This window comes from Aulonocara sp. 'chitande type north' Nkhata Bay, linkage group LG19 (assembly GCF_057382095.1).
Source record: "Aulonocara sp. 'chitande type north' Nkhata Bay isolate Kocher_YH1m ecotype deep benthic linkage group LG19, A_spYH_male_GT1.1, whole genome shotgun sequence".
Taxonomy (NCBI): domain Eukaryota; kingdom Metazoa; phylum Chordata; class Actinopteri; order Cichliformes; family Cichlidae; genus Aulonocara; species Aulonocara sp. 'chitande type north' Nkhata Bay.
In genome coordinates this window covers 25,026,190-25,045,292 of record NC_141362.1, presented here as the reverse complement: position 1 = coordinate 25,045,292, position 19,103 = coordinate 25,026,190, and the positions used below count along the sequence as shown (strand labels likewise).

At 41.6% G+C, this 19,103-nt stretch overlaps 1 protein-coding gene across 3 annotated transcripts in view; it reads right to left on the bottom strand.

The window, feature by feature from the left end:
• Positions 1-6,078: 6,078 nt before the first annotated feature.
• cdin1 (CDAN1 interacting nuclease 1) overlaps positions 6,079-19,103 on the bottom strand; it is a 51,090-nt gene continuing 38,065 nt past the window's right edge. For all 3 annotated transcript variants that reach the window (XM_086275453.1, XM_086275454.1, XM_086275452.1), the window contains exon 12: positions 6,079-7,527. In XM_086275453.1, the coding sequence (XP_086131579.1) occupies positions 7,359-7,527 (169 nt within the window). In that variant the 3' untranslated portion in view covers positions 6,079-7,358. The remainder of the gene's footprint in view (positions 7,528-19,103) is intronic.

Sequence of the window (19,103 nt, the reverse complement as noted above, 5' to 3'; positions counted from 1 at the left end):
AACAGGGCAGTGGAGTTCAAGTGATCCATTGCATTTGAATGACAACATCACATCGCTCTATTCATTCTTCCCTCTTGTGTGACCTGATGATGATCCCTGTGGGATTGGGATGTTGTCAGTGGAGTGATGTGTTGAAGTTACAGTAGAGCATGTGCAAGATTTGGCCCATGCAAGTGTGCATAAAAACCCACTCCAGCACACATGCGGCCCTCATCCTTTGTCACTAAATGTGAGTCAAGACCGTTGAGGTGATGTGGTTTTCTTGTATCAACAGGTTCCTGGTCCCATAAGCCACAGTACACTGCAACGTGACATCATCAGGCCTCTAAAACTGAATTGCAACATCGATCCCTCTCAGGCTGACCTCCCATAAGTCAAAGGCAGACAATGTGAGACGTGTGTTTAGATGGAAGTGTATATTTACCTGCCAGTGGGAACTCAAGGACATGGTTCCAGCAAGGTTATATCCAGCCACATCGTGGAGTGTTTTGGGGTGAAAATGAGTTGTAAAAATGACAAATGGCCTACAATTCTCTAACTGAAGCAGCACTGCAGTTGGCACTGTGTTTTAAGCAAAACAGTTAATTGCTCAGCGCAGCAAAGGCTCGATGAAACACTCATAAAACATCACAAAAAAAAAGCCAGTGCCTTCTTCTGTTCTTGTCTTCACCGTGCAAACGACTGCTTCCATCCCTGCTCTTCATAATTTCCCAGCGCAAAAATATTATGTTGCCTGTGGCAACAATTCAATAAAATACCCAATCACATCTGTTCTTTCATATATTTCCCAAATTAAGCTAAGTCTGTACATAATAGAGAAGTCTTCTCATCTGTGTGCTAGGATTTCAAGCCAGGATTTACTGCAGGGTGATAAATGACAATAAGGCTTGTTTTGACAAATGCAATGCTACTTTTGAATGAGCGAGGGGTTGGCACAGTGTGCAGGGCCAGACCCACTGTTATCAGCTGGATTAGTGGCTCTGATTATGCCCTGGAAGCTTTTGCTCTCAGCACCAATCAAAACCTGCGGTCCGTGCATCCCATAATAGCCACGTTCATCCGTACAGTAGCCCCACCTCCTCCCAAGTGCACTTATTTCATAATAACAAGCTTGCCACAGCTCTCATCAGGCCATAATGCTCACAAATAGAAGACAAGGGAGAGGGTGAGCCAAGGTTGTTTTGACCGAATCATTTTTTTCTCTCCACCTCATGCAACTAACCTTTTCCCCCTGACTAGCTCTAGTCGTATTTTCCGACCACGCAGCTCTAATCTTTTAGGATGTCACTTGTGATCATACATCTACTGCTGCCTTTCTGCTGTCTGCTCCTCTTCTACCTTTCCTCTACCCTGCTGCTTTCCTCACCCCTGCTCATCGCCATGCTGGCCTGAACCTGATTTTGGGGTTGTTACCGGGCTTCCTCTGGACCCTCGCTGTGATCAGGAGATATCACAGTTTCTGGGTCACTTCTGTCACAAACCAAATGCCATTCAAGGGGGGGGGCTGACCTTTCTAGTGGCTGATGCTGGAGCAGGCATACTCCATGCGGGTTGTCACCCCTGTGGTTCCAACCACAAACGCACATTCGGTTGTATTCCCGTTATCTCTTTTATTCATTGCTATACATGTTAAAATAATACGCATGAATGTAGCTGGAACAAAAATAGCTGATGTATGACATCTTGGCTAAGCTCAGGACTGTGACAGGCCTAAGTGCTAGCTGCAGACACATGGTATATCAGATCTCAGTAGAAGGAACTCCAGATATGCTTCCTGGATTTATTTGAATGCAGCGGGTTATGCAGCAAGTGCCACTGTTTTCACAAATGGGAGCTTAGCTCTAAATGAAATACGTCAATCAGCAAGAAGCCAAGTCAACAGCTTTCTCTTTAAAATACTGTTGCATACCATTTCTATTGCCAAGCTGCTCATTTCAATTAAGAGCATGTTGAGTTGCTCATTTAAAGCTACTGGCCAGACCTTGGTTGCATGTGATCTTTGATTTTTGCAGGCAGTGCAGAGCTTTAAAATTTTGTTGTTGTTGTTTTTTTTTAAAGCTCCCGTTCGTGTCTTGTCCCATAAAGCCAATGAGTCATAGGAAACTAAATTATCCTCCCCCACCCTTCAGTGTGGATTTATTTGTCATAGTTGTTCAGTTTCCCTCAAACATACCATCTGTCCTCCATCATGTCAATCAAAAATCCACCGCGTTGCCATTTAAAATCCCCCCAACCATTTTTCTCATGATCTATTGTTGTTTTTAAATAACAGCCTCTGATTAGCGGGTAGAGCTTCCTAAAAATAAAAATGAAGTCTGTTCGCGTCTTCCTCGGCTCAGAGAAGAGAGACCGCTTTTTCCCAGTGCTGTTATTCAAGCCCTCACAACAAAAAAATAAATAAAAAATGTAAAATCTTTTTTGTTGTTGTTGTTTTCTCTTTTCTTTCTTTCCTTCTTTTTTTTTTTTTACATTTCATACTGGCTGTTTGGACTCTTCCTGGATATAATTTTATTTATTTCCATGCTGTGATGTCTGGCTGGCTGAGGTAGGCTGAGAGGATCCTTACTAAAAGCACTATGCTGCCTGCGGCAGAAACAGGCCAGAGCTCTCTTCACATAAATAACACAGGAGCGTGGAGAAAGTCCTTTTGGTGGTCTGCTAGAGGGATAGAACCAGCTCTTCCAGGTTCTCTCCTTTTTTCATTCTCTGTGTCTCAGTGGTCTATCTATGAGCTTGGATGAAGAAGCATAAAACAGCAGGATGTGGAAGAGATTGGTCCAAGATGTACATCTGAGTGGATAGTGGACTTCCAATAGCCTGCAGGCTGAGACCAGACAGAGTGGATGCTGTGAACTGCATCAAACTAATCTGACACATGGGAGTCCCAGATTTAAGAACTGTAACCAGTATTATAATAAGGTGTAACTAAATCACCTTACACATTTCTTTTTAATGTTGCAACAGCAAAAAATGATGAATAATATGATCTCAATTTTCCTCTTAAACTTTTTATTAACATGTGCATATATTGTATTCAGGTTTTTAAACTTTTGAGGTTTCCACATTTTATGGTCTTCTCATAATGCATTTAATTATTTTTTTAGTGTGTTGAGAGCATTAAGTGTGTTTTGTTAATTTATTAAAAGAAAAAAAAAACATCTTTATTAGGTATTCAGATTCTTCGCTCAGTGCTTGATTAAAGCACCACTGGAAGCAACTGCAGCCACCGTTCTTCGTGGGAAAGATCCTACAAACTTGGAATCTCTTTTCTCCCTTTCTTGACAGAATTGTTTAAAGTCAATTATGTTGGGTTGGGAGTGCTGTTATGCAGCCATTTCCAGGTCTATAAATGCTCCTTTGGGGTTCAGGTGCAGACTTCACACAGTTTTCCCAAAACCACTGCTGTGTTTTTCTCTGTGCTATGCTTTGGGTCATCTTCTTGAAATGAAACCTTTGGTAACCTGAGACCCTGAGCACTCGGGATCGAGCTATATATTTCGGTTTCCCTGTTTCCCTCTATCGTGACTAGTCGCTCATAGCACAATTCCACCACTACTGTGTTTGACTGTAAGATGATATTAATGAGGTTATGCTCAGTGGCCTGTCTCCTCTATGCCATTGAGAACTGAGAACAGAAAGATCAAAATTTTTTTCATGGTCTGGAAGTCGAACTGCCTTTTGGCAAATCTGGGAACACAAAGTGTGCTGGCTTAGCCTCTGAGGGAAATGTTTGTATCCTTTGATCACTGTTTAGAAATGCAAAAAACAAGCAATACCAGTATAAACAAGTGATGGTTTTTGCATAAATTGTTACAAATGCCGACCCTTTTACTTTTCACATGGACCACTAGCCTCTTTGAAAGCAAAACCTGCTCAAATGTGTCTAGTCAATAGCCCCTGGACTACCAGAAAACTTCCTGAACTGCTTGACTTTTACCTACAGATTCTACATATTCATATGCAGAATCTCATCCTGGTGATTATCTTTTAGAAAACTCCCAGTGGGCTGTCATGTGTCTTTTAGTGAAGCATGGATTTCATCATGCCACTCTACCACAAAGCCATAATTGATAAAGTGCTGCACTGAGAGCTGTTCTGCACTAAGCTACTCCCATCTTCAAAAAGCAAATGGGTGGAAAGGTCTGGGGAGACTGTTGGTGGTTACAAACTTCTTCCACCGAGCTCCTGGGCACTTGACATAATCATGTCAAATATTTCTATGGCAAATTGCTCTACACACTTTAGAATGTATCACCCCATTGATAATTCTTTGGATCACTTGGCTCTCACTCTGACACACACAGTCAACTGGGGGACTTTATATAAACAGGTGTGCTTTTCATTTTGGTGAATTAGAGTTCTGTGAGGCGTTAGGTGGATTCCAGTCAGGTTTAGGAGCATCTCAAAGACCCCTCATAGAGGCTGATGTATTACAGTTCCAGTTTACTATGCTAATGGAGTATTTTTGTCTTTTATTTTCACAAATTAACAAATTACTTTGAAAACTTCGTATTACCTTACCTTGGAGTACAGGAAGAAGAGACCCCCCCATCCCCTCCCCAAATAAATAAGTAACTAGTAACTATTAATTTTAATTTTAAGAAAATTTGGAAACTTACAACTTACAACTTTTTGAATAATCTATATATTGTCAATGGGTTTTTTTCCAGTGCAAAAAATAAAGAATGTGTAGTTTTGTTTTTGCTGTATGCCACTTGAGGATCAAATTTCTCCAGAACACGGGTGTTACCAGCCCCTGGAAGTGACCTCTCCAAACTGGCCTTATTTGGAGAGCACTCGAGTGCCCCATTGTTGTGACAGGAACAATGACTCTAACAGGGGTGGGAGAGAAAACACAAAATACAGACGTCTGGCTCTTAAAAATCATCAGATGGAAACTAGTTTTTCTATATTTGCACTCACATCATGGAAATCTGGTCACCTGACACTGATGCCGTGGCTCGCCTTTGAAGTCCGTTTTAAAAAAAAGCTTTATTTAGTGCACATTGTGTGCAGAACCTAATTTATAGGAGCTGACCCTGGCTACTCTTTTGTGCAACAACCACCTTGGAAAACAATGGCAGGAAGGCTTGAAACTTGAGAGGAACTGAATCTGCTCTTTTCAATTTTTTTTCTGCTCTTATTGAATGGAGAATTTTCCCTCCCCGAGTAAAATAGCTCTGTTTTTTTTGTCCAACAGGAGCCATAAAGTGATGTCTAAGCATACCATGACCAGGCATTCGCGCCGAGTTTAACTGGACACATGGGGACAGTTGTTTTGTACCACAGTGTGCAGAGAGGCGGGGGGGCACAGAGGAAGCCATGGACGCCTGGCGACCCAGTGGTGACCCAGTGGCCTCCTCATGGAGGGGATCAGGGCCTAGATAGGGAGTCGGCTTAAGGTTAGAGGTTTAAGGGTAACAAATCAAGCAGCACTTTAATGGTATTTAACCCCTACATACCATATCTCTCCAACTGTTTGAACAGTGCATAAATGCAGGCCAAACATAGGAACACATATTTTTGTTTCATATGGGGAAGTTGTCTTAAATAACAGAAAATGAGGCGGTCGGATTTGGTGATTAATAGACTGAAGACAAAAGCTTTCCACTAACTTTGCACCTGAGGTCTGTTTTGACTCATTTCTATGCACAAGAACACGTGAAGCCTGCAGTTTGAAAGCACACTATGAACAAAAATAGTTCTTTGTGAGTGTACTTTCTGAGGTGACAGCATGTTCTTCACCCTTTCACTTTCTTTCCTCTTATCGTTTTGTGTGCCATAAAGAAAGGGGCAGGACAGGGATCCCCTATAGGCAGTGCATATCTGCCTCTAAAGCCATCACTCAACTTTATGTTCACTTCTGGTTCTCCTAGCCCGGCTGTGTTTCTTCCATTAGTACCCACTCATAAAATGTACCACGGTTATAAAGATGTGCAATAGACGACTACTAGACAGTCACTTACCTTTACATGGTAATCAGGTGTTTCTACGTACCTGTCTTTTACCTCACTTGCCTAAACGTGCCTGATATATAAAGTTTATGATTTTGACAGTAACGTGGGAACATATTAAAAATAGTTTACACAACACATTTATTAATATTTACATGTACAAAATAACACATGGAAGTACAGTAGTTTTACTTTAAATTGTTACAGGTTAAATGTGGGACAGAATGCAACAAATGCTGATTCTAATAGTCTTTTTATTTATTTTTTATTACTGTGAAACAAGTAAAAAAGCTCCTGGTTTTGATATTTTACTAAGTAAACACACTGGTCAAGCAAACGTAGGTTCACAAATGCGAGGATAAGCTCTTCACTTATTTTATATCCTTTTAAAGTGAATACTGTTAGGCTACCACATTACTCCCAATTTCAATATGGCTTTGCTTTAGGCAAACTGTCACGGCTATGCTCATTATTTTATGACATTATGCAGTGAAAAATTATTAATATATTCAACGTAAAAAAATAGAAAATTATTCAATTTTGTTCACACCTATTGGAAATTCTATCAATAACTTTAACTCTACAGTAAACATGAAGCCAACAAATGTAAAAAAAAAAATTCCTTTTTTGTAAATGTATCAAAATTTGCGCTTAATTAGGTTAGTGGAACTTTGAATTTGAATATTAGTTGCGCAGTTAAGAAATAAACACTGACAGCAGCATGAACAGTTCTGTCAAGCATATGTGCTAACAAAAAAAAAAAAGATTTTATAATGTGAAAAGGGTCACTGAGGGGCCAACCTTAATCAGAAACTATCCTGTTTATCCCGCTGGAGAGTGACTGAGAGGGCACTGAGTGACGCAGGTGAGAGACAGGCGTCACCCAGCCCCTAGACCGCACCTCTCTTATCTGCCTATGGAACGGAGGAGGAAGGAGTGACAAAGGCCAGGGCCTGAGCGTGATAAGGAAGGCCCTTATGTCCTGCTTCGGCCCTGGCTTGCACCGTAGCCTCCAGTGCAAGAGGCCATCCAAGGGCCAGGTGTTGACCACGACCAGAGCAGCCTCCCAGATCATGTTTTTCATTTACAGGTATGACTATGAGTGACGTCAGATATATAGAGAATGCTGGTGTGCATTTACATGCGGCCGCTTTGGAGCAGTGAATGAGAGGAAGAAAGGGAGAGAGAGAGCGAGAGAGAGAGAATGAGGGTCAGGTGAAGTTCAGGGCAGATTTTTTGCCAGTAGTCTCACACTGCAGGAAAGCCAAATTGCTTCCGGATCTAGGTATCCACCCCTGCAAAATTCAGTGTTCGTACCCTTCCCACCTCCTTGTTGTCATCCCTCTTTCCTCCCATTCATTCTTTCATCTGTACTTTGGTTTTATTCTTGCTTCTGATCTTTTCTCATTCTTTGTCTTTATTCTGGCTCTCAGGTGATCGGTCTTGTTGCGTGGCATGGCACAGGGTGACAATGTCTGTAGGGAAGCAGTCTTTGAGTAGGATACCTCTGTCTCTCTGGCAATCCAGCTCTCCAATAAAGCCATACCAGTAGATCACAAGGCCTGGACCAAACCTGCAGTGCACAAAAACAAAACAGACTGTTAGTACATTACCGCTGCTGTTTTCAAGAGTTCTCAGTGTGCAAATACTGAGATAGACTTTCAAATTCATATCTGAAAATGCTATTGACTTTGGATAGGAAATACAGAAAACATCAGGAATAGGTTAGTAAAGAGATAGAAAGATGGGACACTAGTGAGATGGATCTATGAGCGATAAGATGGCTTAGGTATTTTTCCTTTGATCACATCCAGGAAACTTGTGCTGAATCAAACAAAAACACCGCCAGGAAGATAAAGATCTTTCTGACAGGGTGATACACACTCAATCACATTACAATGGCAGTGAAATAACAATAATCTATCTATAACAAAGCACTACACCAAGGCCTCCGGATCCTGACATCAGAAGCCTTTGGTGCATAAGAGAGCATGCAGAGTTCAACACACTGCATATGGTGGTTAAGGTTAGCTAGTCAAACAGTGTCCAGCTGTTTCATTTACCTTCATTTTGAGGGGGAAAGCAATCTGCACTGCGGCAATAAAGATTGACTTTCCAAGCAAATGTGAGCTCAAATTAGGAGTGTTTAGATATAGGATGTTTTTGTTTATTTCCTTGTAGAACCTGTAGCAACTGTATCCCTAAAGATGTGCTGAAAGATGCAGTAACGCTTTAAACAGAGGAACTCGTCACTTGGAATGTGCAACTACATTTTATTATTTCTTTTCAAAAAGGAAATAAAGCAGCTTTCAAGATATTTATTAACCCCCAAAGAGCCACCAGTGGCCCCTCTCTTCTTTGAACCTTAGCTGCCACGCATAAAGACGTGTCACAGTTGAACTCTTGAGTGGAGAGCACTGTAGCTGCTAGATGCTAGAGCAGATTCAGGGGGCTGACAGTACTGCTCTTCATCCTTGGACAGTTAACGCTGTTGTGGGGCCTCTGGAGGCCAAGACAGGAAGCTAGCTAAAGGGCCACAGAGAGCAGTACAAGTTCAGCTTCAAGGTAAAGTTCATAAAATCTTTTGACATTTTGGTTAGACTATAAGAACTATTATAGATGCTGTATTTACAGAAATCTTTAGTTTGCAATTTAAGAATTTACTGTAAACACACAGATTGCATTGTGACCACAGAAACAATAAATTCTCAGCCTTTGTTCTTTTTCCAGCTGTTACATATGTCTTGTTATAATGACTGGTCTCGAGGCAGTGCGCATGCTACATACAGTTCCCGTGTGCAGACAGACGCATGTACATGAAGATATGTGCACCTCCTTCTAAGCGGCCCTCGCAGTAGTGTACATGCTCCTACACCCCATCCCTGCATTCTGCGTTTTACAGCGCGTGATTTACGGTGCTGTATCTGTGAGCAAACAGGCCAAAGCCAACAGCCCCGAAGAAAGCCTGCAGATGCACGCTCTAAGTTCACCACAGTGTCAAACACGTAGCTCACCCTCTCAACACTGCACAAAACTCAAACCCTCAAATTCTCGCCATTTCCACGCTCCACTGCTGCACATGGCCGTCAACTCTTAATATGGAAATGTTTTGGAAACAAAACCTAAACATTTACATTAGGTGGCTTCAGAAAAGGGCTTATGTGCTTCTTTTTATTCTGCCGCCGTTCTCTTTGTATTTCCTGTGTTCTGGATGTATGCGTGTGTTTGGGGAGGGTGAGAAGCGTAGAACGGGCAGACTGGTCGGCACACACTGGAAAGAGGCAACCTTCTGAAAAGGTTAAAACTGCACATCAACAGATAAGGCAGCCGTGCACGATTCATCATGTCCCAGGTCTGTCAAGGGAGGCTGAGTACAAATTGAAACAAGCAAAATTATAAACACTGGGGAGCCATGTCACCAAGGCCTTTCCATACCGTAAAGAAAATAAATGGAGTTTGAATCCTTCTCAGGATTAATACAAGTCAATACTACTGGGACCTTGAGGTAAAAATCTTGGACTGGGAATAGTAACAATAACACTGAAGGGGGAAGGGAACGGTCAGGGGGTCAAGACTAAGTCTGATGGTTCCAGCATGATTTTCTTGTGAAAAAGTCTAAAACTAAGTAGAAAGCAAGTAAAAATACACAGCAGGGTGCTTTAGGCACTACTACTGCGCATATATATATATACATACTTCCTCTGAAGTTTGTGTGTTGGAACGCCGGAGGAAGTGAGTGGAAGTTCAGTTTAAATTTGTAGGCAAATTATGGTTTATTATGTGGGCTGGCTCATTTTAAGCTGGCATGTGCTTATTACGCACACCACCTCGAAGTCAGAGTCAACCATCTTCCAATAAACACCTCGCTATGTAACGAGTTGGTGAAATTGTTTGTGAAATGTAGCTAATTTCAGCAAGAGGGCCACTTGACGAGCCTGGGCGTGGATTGCGGGCTGCCAGCCGTGCTTTCGTTAGTGTTAATGAGCTGCTGGTGGTCGCATTTTAAAGCAGGTGCCAAGCAGCTTACTACAACAGCTTAATGAGAGCGAGGCAGTAAGAAATAGAAAAAAAAACATGAATGGAGAAGAGGGAGTGTTATTAGTATCTGCCTGTGCACACACAACATGCCATGAAGCCAGCAATACGGAATATAATAAACACATGCGTAAAAATATACCAACTCTACCCTTCAAATAATTTGCAGACTTATTTCTTGATTTTAGTTCTTGCTTTTCTCATTTTGGGGGGGAAATGAAAGCATGGCTGAAAGCCCGTAATCCATGCATGGGAGGTCAGGTAGTGTAATCTTTTCAAAAATCTCTGAGTTGAACATTTCTGCTCAACACGCAGATCAAGGTTAACTTCCTTTGCTACATTTGGTGGAAAAAAAAGAAGAAGCTTCAAGCACAACTCGGGTTCAATCACTTTTTCCAAAGTACATTACATGACATGACAAATTATCAATAAAATTGAGATGAATTTATGCTCGACTTTAAAATGCCCTCACTTCATTTTACACACCGCACAGGTCCACTTTAAACAAACACCCCAGCAATGATTTAGACAGTGCAAGCCTTCACCTGAGGGTGAAGTCTATGTCTCTGAGGTCTCTCCACAAAGACCTCTTTGTTTTCAGCATCCATACATCAGGTCACAAGGTAGGCAGCTAAAGCACTGCCAAACATTAGTGTTAGTCAGTCTTTTCTCAGTTTTCCCAAATGCCGTAATGGAACCCGCTCAACTTCTTTTAAGACAAAAAGCATTCAGACTGATTGTGAGAGAAGTACAGAGGCATAAAAATGTCTGTGTTGAAGTCTGACGAACTGCGTATGTAGTAAAAGACAGAGAATAAATGTGTAAAAGTAAGACTATTCTTTTGAGATCCCTTTGATAGATGTTCACCTATCAAAGAGTTATAAGAGTTTTCTTTATAAAAACAAAAACAAAAAAAGGTTAGATACTGGTGTTGTGATGTGTTATTATTTGCGAAAATTTACAGGGACGGCAGTGACCCAGAGCCTGCATGTCAGCAGGTGATACAGTTTTGCATGAATACTGTACCCAGCTTGTGTATTTTAATGACTTTGTAGTGCATTTTGCTGCAATTCAGCCAGACTGATGATGAAGACACCCCTGACAAGTAAAACTGCTGTGCACAAGTAGGATATTTTAAGGCTGGTTCTACCCAGAGGGGCGTCCTCGAACAGGGAGGTAAATAATCCCTTGCTACAAACTATACATCCGACTGTCCATAAATAACAGGAACTGAATGGAAGAGTTAACCTCCCACAGACAAGTTATTAACATGACCATAGCTAAGAATAGAAAACATTGTTTTGTTTTTTTTTACTTTCTCCACCCCCTACTTTGTCTCATTGAGCGGTGAAAAAAAACTTAATTCAACTTAGGTACTTAAAACACAATTATAAAGCAACCGCAGCACACGATTGTACATTATTATCACCAAAACCTACGCAAGCGTCGTAATTAAGGAGGAACAGAGAAGAATGCGGTTAATCTTTGTCACCAGTGAAGAGCATGTCATATTCATATGCATATGTAGTTTTTAAGCTAGAGGTGTGGAGGTAGAATGTGTAAGTATGAGAGTATGAGAGATGTGGGAGGTCAGGTCGACTCAGTGTGTTGTCAGTTTTATGTTGTAGTAGGAGATAATTTATGCTCACTAATGCAAGATAACAATACCAAAACAGAGACAAGAGGATTCCAGAGCTTTACTTGGTAAACACAGCAACCACTTCTGGAGCAGGATGTAGCCTGTGCCCTTTAAGGGATCACAAAATTAGTTGATGGTCAACCCGATTCAGCTTTAGCAATATTTCAGTCCCGTCCTACAAATGCAAAAGGTGAACTTTGTGCTCATTAACTATAAATGTAAAATAGGGAAAATAATATACTAATATTTTATATTTTCAATTCACCAATAATGCTACTAAAAGATTATATGGACAAATGGTTCAGCAATTTGAGAACAAAGTGTAATACTGCAAAGAATTTGGGAATTTAAAGATTCTGGAGAGATTTGTGCACACAAAAAACTAAGGTTAGAGCTTTTTCTATATGATAAATAGAGAAAACTGCTTATTTTTAAACATATGCATCCATAATTGTAAAATGTTTTTTTTCTCCCGTTAATTATTTGATCAGTTATCACTTTCTGGCTTCAAATTTCCCACAAGCTCCTATCACTTCAGCTACTTTCTCACAATAACCAAAACCTTATCACCGTACAGATACACAATCTGACATCCGACTGATACCTTGACTAACACATGATTATGTGAATGAGCAAATAAGCATTAACCTTATATTTATTTGCTGGCTCAATAGTAACTTACAGATATCCAACTTAATTACATTTGGTCCCAGTTAGAAACCATTCGCTCAATATCATGCTTCCAAAACATCCTCCAGCTGAAGGGAGGAGACTTAATCAGTGTTTTGAACTCGTTAAGTCCCTTAACTGAGCATGTCGCCTACCACATTAGCAACACATATCTGAGAAACAAGTGTGCACTGTGTGTGTAATGTGTGCGGGTTCCCTCTCAGATCTACGGTGTCACGGTCCAACACGCTTTGACACACTCTGGTCTGTATTGGATGTGAAGCAAAACTAAACAAGGTGTGGTCTGGCTCTAGATTTGTCTTTCCAGTGTTCAGAATTTGGCCCAAGCAGCGCAGAGTACACTACATACAACAAAGCGGCCTAATGACGACAGCTCTGTGGTGGCACCATAATCATAAAAAAAAACCCCAAAACTTGTCCTTCAGACAAAAGTGTCCTGTGTGTTAGTGTTTTGCAAAAAGGATTGTTTTGAACAGGCTTGTTAACATAAATGCAAGAAAAATAAATGTCCGTCTCGGTCTCTCCGGCTTTTAAAGGGTTAACGTCCAGGAACTAAGAGCACACCTGATCTTTTTTTTTTGTTCGCAGATATCGACTCCTCACACTCCTTAATGACACTGTACATCATGAAAATGGCTTGATCTCTTCAGTTATGACACACTGAGTGGATATTCATTAACAGTTAATGCTGATATTAATGAATTCTTTCATGGTGATGACAGCACATAGTGTCTCTACCATATTGAACTGAAATCTTGAGCGGGTAGTAATTTTGTCTGGGAATCTTGATTTATGTAAATACATTTTAAATGTAGTTATAAGAACAAACAAAATAGCGGCGCTCGGGGATGAATATACTTAATGTTTTAGCAAACATTGAGTATATATAGTTTCAGGTACAAGCTGTCATCTGGAATGCCAGTGAAGCTGATGCCGGCTTATAGCTAGAATAAGTTTGTTTTACCTTTTAACAAAGGGTATACTTATCAGTGAGTGCCAGTATTTTGTTTGTTATCGGTTTTAATCGAGTTCCTATACATGTTTAAGATAATCTAAGTAAAAATATGATTTAAAAAAATAAACATCTGAGGTTTTCCCTTTTTTTAGATAATGCTCCAAGTTCTAAAAACTAAACATTGACCATAGTGCTAATTTGGAGATCAGTTGAAAGCCCCTCGGGCCTTTGATGAGTCCTCGTGTCTATGAGTTCTGCCTAGAGACAAGAAGCTCCCCATGGTAGTGGGCAAGAAGGCTGGGGGCTGGGAGGCTGTGCAGACAGAGAAAACCACATTGTCAAGGGGATACATGCTCCTTTAACCTGTTATTGTGAACTCCCAGCAGCCCTGGCCGATAATTGCCACCTGTCCCTGGGGAAACAGTCAAAGACAAGCATTGGGACAGGCATTTTTCTTTGACCATTGCTCCTTATGCCACACAGATCTGGACCTAATCCTGCCTTTAACCCCTGTAGCTAATGTGTCTTCAATTTAGGATGATCCCCCACTACAGGCACAGCCCCTAATCAACAACATTTTGTACTGTAACCCTATCCACCCTTGCTAGGGCAACATCAGTCTGAACGAGCGCCGGCACATCTAATGCATCCAGCGGAGGAACAATGTCATGCGTGTGTACTTATGGATATCATGTTTGCATATGAGGTCATGGGATGTGTGCCATGCACTCAGCTGTTTTTTAATCGACATAAGCTGTTGAAATAAAACATTTAATATCCACATGCAACTGTACTTAAAACCACAGAAACACAAACAAGTTGCATGAAATATATAATATGTAAGCCACAAGTATATTTTTTAAATGAGACTTTGTAAATTCGTATGGCTGCTCCTCATTGTTCTTCCATTCTGAAAAAGCCATGCTATCCATTGGCCCAAGGTCTCCATCAGGTTCAAGAATAAGTACTTCATTGTAAGTTCTGTTACCAGTTCAGTGAATCAAAAGTCATGGAAAGGCAGGTGCGAATGTTTGTTGTGTAGGCCTCTTGGCCTCTGCGTCCATGAGTACAACCCTGCCCCAAAATTAGAGTGTGGTCTCTAATGTCTCCCTGTGAGAGAAAGAGGCCTGGCTTTCGTCCAAGTCAGCACCTTTGGAAGTGCAGTCGTGTTACCACCACTAAATCAACATGTCAGCGCCCAGCCCAGTGAACTTCTTCACCCAAACTCCACTGCTTACAGCGACCCCACACACTAATGAATTGGTGTGAATGCCTATCTGTCTGCTAAAATGAAATGGGGGAAAGGAGATATGAGGAGTACAAGGATGGGAAAAAAGTAGATTTGTCTTTCAGGTGTTACAAAAAATATTTGCAGTTAGGAAAAATTATTATCACTGTCCTGTTACTCAATCAGAAAACTACTGTAGCAAACCAGCCAGCGCCGGGTTACCGTAGCCTCCGCATCAACCTTGGCTTCTGTGTCCAAAATGGAACTGTCCCACTTTAGGGGGGGCAAGTGTGGAGAGGGATGCAGGCGAAGGGCCACAGAAATCTGTGTGCTTACTCGGCAGTCTGTTTACATTCCTGAGGGTAATTTTAGCCCCTGGGGGGAGTAAAGCAGGGGGGGGCGACATGTTGTTGGGGCTTGTCAGTGTTCCACGGGCCAGCCGGCACAGTGGCGGCACCTGGACATCTGGGTGGTAAATATACATATACACACAGATATACCGCCTGCAGAAAAACCACTGGATACCTGCTTGCATCACTTATCAAGGTTAAGGTTATTATTAGGGAATTCTAAAGGTGAAGTTGCATTTTCCACACAATATCAATAGCTGCTTTGTAAAATGATTAAACAGAGCTACGCGATATCAACGAGGCCTTCTGAAAACCACAGGACTAGCCAACAGGCCCAACACAGCAGAGTGCCATTAGTTTTGGACAACACAGGATATCCCCAGTGTTTGTACTGACAATCTGGGGTGCAAATCTAATTTCACTGTAGTTTTAAAAAATTTGCTAAGCAAACAAAACAATAATCCTAGCTCAAGAATAGCTTAGGGCTTCTGTGTGCCTGTCGGGATTTGTCTTTTTATTACTCCCAGCCCACAGTGTCCGTTCAAAGTGAAAGAAAGCAAAAAGTCCATGTGTTTGCTGTGTTTGTGTGTGAATGCAATTGTAAGAGTAGGACAGGGAGATACAGAGAAGGAGGGAGGGAAAGAGAGACTCTGAGCTTATCGAAACTAATTAGGCAAGGGATCAGGATGGAAGTTAAATACTGGGCTACATGTAATGAAAGAAGCAGAGTGGGGGACATCTAGGGGTCAAGCCCACACCAAACAGTGGTCCTCAGGCAATCTGGTATTGATTTTCACTCGTTTGGGGATGAATGTGGATGGGAGGGAGGGAGACGAGGAGAGGCAGTAGGGCAGTCTAAGGGTCTCGTGAGTTGTCAACTTGACAGTTTAACCCCTTTTGGAGAAGAACAAACAAACAGAGGGATCTCTTGGGCTGACAGTGTTGATCTGTCATAGCGATGACACTGCAAAGCCCCACAGAATGGCCACACAGGAGAGGCGAGTGAGGAGGAAAAAAGGAGGGAGGGTGAGCTGATACAGATATGCACAGGCACATTCCTTAAGACTCAGAAGATAGGACTATGCTCCGCTCACCTTAAAATAAAAATTCAGGAGGACAAAAAAAGGACCATTCAACTGAGTCTTTAGTCTGGGTTTAATTTAATGTTATGAAAATCAAAAATAAATACAGTAACTTATCAACTAAATACTTCTGTGTATGGTTTTTCTTATAAACCTGTTTATGTTATGATGGCAGACATTAGATCAGACCAAAGTGGAACTTCAGGACCTATTTTGATCATTTTCCATGTCAAAAAGTATGGGTATCCCTGATATAGCAGTACTGGTAATGGTCCACAATCACACAGACACTCAGATGTCAGTGCTCGTCTCTTGTCAGTCTGTGAAGGCCATCACCCTCAAGCACCTTCCTTCTCATGTCCTTAAACACTCGAAGACCCTTCCACTCTTTCCCTCAGACTACCTCATCGTTTTGTCACATTGCCAAAGGGGACTCCATTACCCTAGCTAACTCTCACTTATACTTAACACACACACACACACACACACACACACACACGCACACACAGGATAGTCACAACTAATGCTGCCCACATCAAATTAGAGAGGCCCCTATTGTCCCTATTACGGCCCGGCAATGCTCCATCATCACGGATGCTACGGGGTCCCTCACTTGTCAGAAGTTGTCAGACAGATAGGGAGACTGGATACACACAGCTGACAGGTAATCTTAATGTCTTCAATTAGCCCAATTAGGCCTGTCATAAACAATTCGATAAGTGTTCAACCAACGCAAACAGATAAACGCACGCACAAGCGCACCAAAGTACACACGCTCACACACCAAGGTCTGCAGGGTATTAATGAGAAGGGTAATGGGTATATCAGTGGACGGTTGACTTGTCTTTTGTTTCAAAGAGGGGTGTGTCCCCATCCTTTGCTCTCAGCTGTGCACTGCTGGCTGCTACCTGGTCAGTTCAAATTGTACCATCTCCTTTCATTAGCACATCGCCGACTGAGAATCTGAAAGGCCGTGACAAAATTCATTTGAGACGAGTGGGAGCAGATTGCCTGAAGCAGGTGCTATAAGGGAGATAAAACAAAAGCAGCACCTTTGTGAGGCTCGGTGTGCACATGGCTGCGTGTGTTTTCCATCTGTGTGTGTGTGTATGTGAGAGAATTTTCCCTGGTCTTCAAATTCTGTTCTTTTCCTTGCTGCGGTAAATGGGTAATGACACAAAAGTGCTTTTGACAAAAAAGGAAAGGTACCAGAGAGGAATCGGCCCAGCACACTCGGAGCATTTACAAGGCCGTGGTGAAATCTAAATATTATTTGAAGCGTGACTAAACAGGCCAACACCTTTCTGTGCAGAGGATGTGTGCTAGCTAACGCTGTTTGATTTGGTCTTTCCTTTATAATATCTTATCGCCGAGCAAAGGTGGCACCCACACTGCATCCTCGCCTTTTGTCCTCTATACGTTTCTTTATCTATTTGCATTCTCTATCAATACAAGTTTCTGCAGGGACGTGGAACATGTTGAAGGGGCTGTGAAGCACAAGCTTATGTTTAAAACGGAGATTCCACAGTTTGCAAACACGAGCGTTGTGCAAAGTTAGCATCAATATTTGAACAAGAACTTCACATCAACACTGCCTTGATCTTATGTGCAGAGGCCTTGAAATGCCCCCCGTCAAGCAAAACTCTGACATTTTCAATGCAGCACTGGTCTCGGGGCATTTTTTTCTTTAAATTTAAGGCAAGAAAAGAAATGAACAAAATACAAATGTAACAAAGTTAAAACAACGCAGTGATCTGAATGGTGAAATCCCAAGGCACATTTTCATTCAAGGAGTCAAACTGGGACATGAAGACAAACCAACTGCTATCAGCAAGATCTGTGACTGTGACTCTACTTCTGATCCTTAACTCAAGTGACGGCTGGAAAACCATCCAAGGAAAAAAAAAAAAGGCAGAAAGAAAGAGAGAAAGAGAGAAAAGCCTTCACCGGGAAGTTGTAATAGGAAATTGCTCTTGGCAACTATTTGTTCAAGCACCAGATTTTTTTCGTCTTTATGCCAACCCAGTGAGCCCCCATTGGAAAACAGGGCAGGTCCCCCTAATGAGTAATCTATTTCAAAGCAGTCGTGTCTGGGCATGACAGTTTACTGAGAGGCTTGAAGAACTGGTAATTACCAGTGTTACGGGGCAATTAATGCATATTACACTGCGGCACTCATGGCGGTGACTGTCAGCTCCCCAATAAAAATGAGCACTCTTCAGCTAAAGGGTGACATTAATTGGGCCCTTAATGACTATGCAGAGGAACCAAGCCAAATAGGAACAAAACAGGGGACTCGCTCTGACACTAGCAGAGGGCTGGAAATTGGACTAAAAATGAGATTAATTGCTGTTTAGAAGGAAAAAAAAAAGGGGGGGGGGGGGAATGTGGTGAGGGGAATGGGGAGAAAGAGGTTGGGAATTATAGGGTGCAAAGAGCAAGAACCGTTCATACAGATGACAATTCAATTAATTATTTTATATTGTATTTTCTATACCTTAAGAAGTGCAGACAGGCCTCAGGCCCATTTCAAGGGTTTTGTCTTGATATGGTGCTTATTGCATAAAGAGCTACATAAAAAAAACCTAAAAGGCAGCTTCAGATTCCATATGCTCTCGATTTAATGAACATTATCTAAAAATTTCATTCAACCATGTGCACATAACACAAAGGGGGAGTAAACATAGCAGTCAGGATGTAAATGGGGGAAAAAATAAAAAAACTCTTAAGAAGTAAATATTAAGCATTTCTGGGTTACACACTTTCCTATGAAATATAAGACTTTTAGTATGTCCTTTCACTTAAAAACAGTCTTAAAACCTTCAGCAGAGCTTTCATGAAAAATAAATCAAGTAAATCTACCAAATTGCAGGCCTTCCACCCACAGAAATGTTGGTTAAAAAGAGATCAAGGATATGGGGAAGACACGAAGTAATTCTGATTAATGTTGCTAAAGCTAGGCACGTACTGAGCACCACCTGAATATGCAAGCCCCAAATCATGAAAATATCAGCATGCAAAACATGCCGTCATTTGCATACATTTTGGATTTTGGATTTCCGTGCTATTTAAATATGCAGTTAGAAATAGTCCAGCACTGCCTCTTGCGCTGTCACGCTGCACACTCACACTGTCATTGGTCCTGATAGAACTCCTTGCTTCAAAGGGAG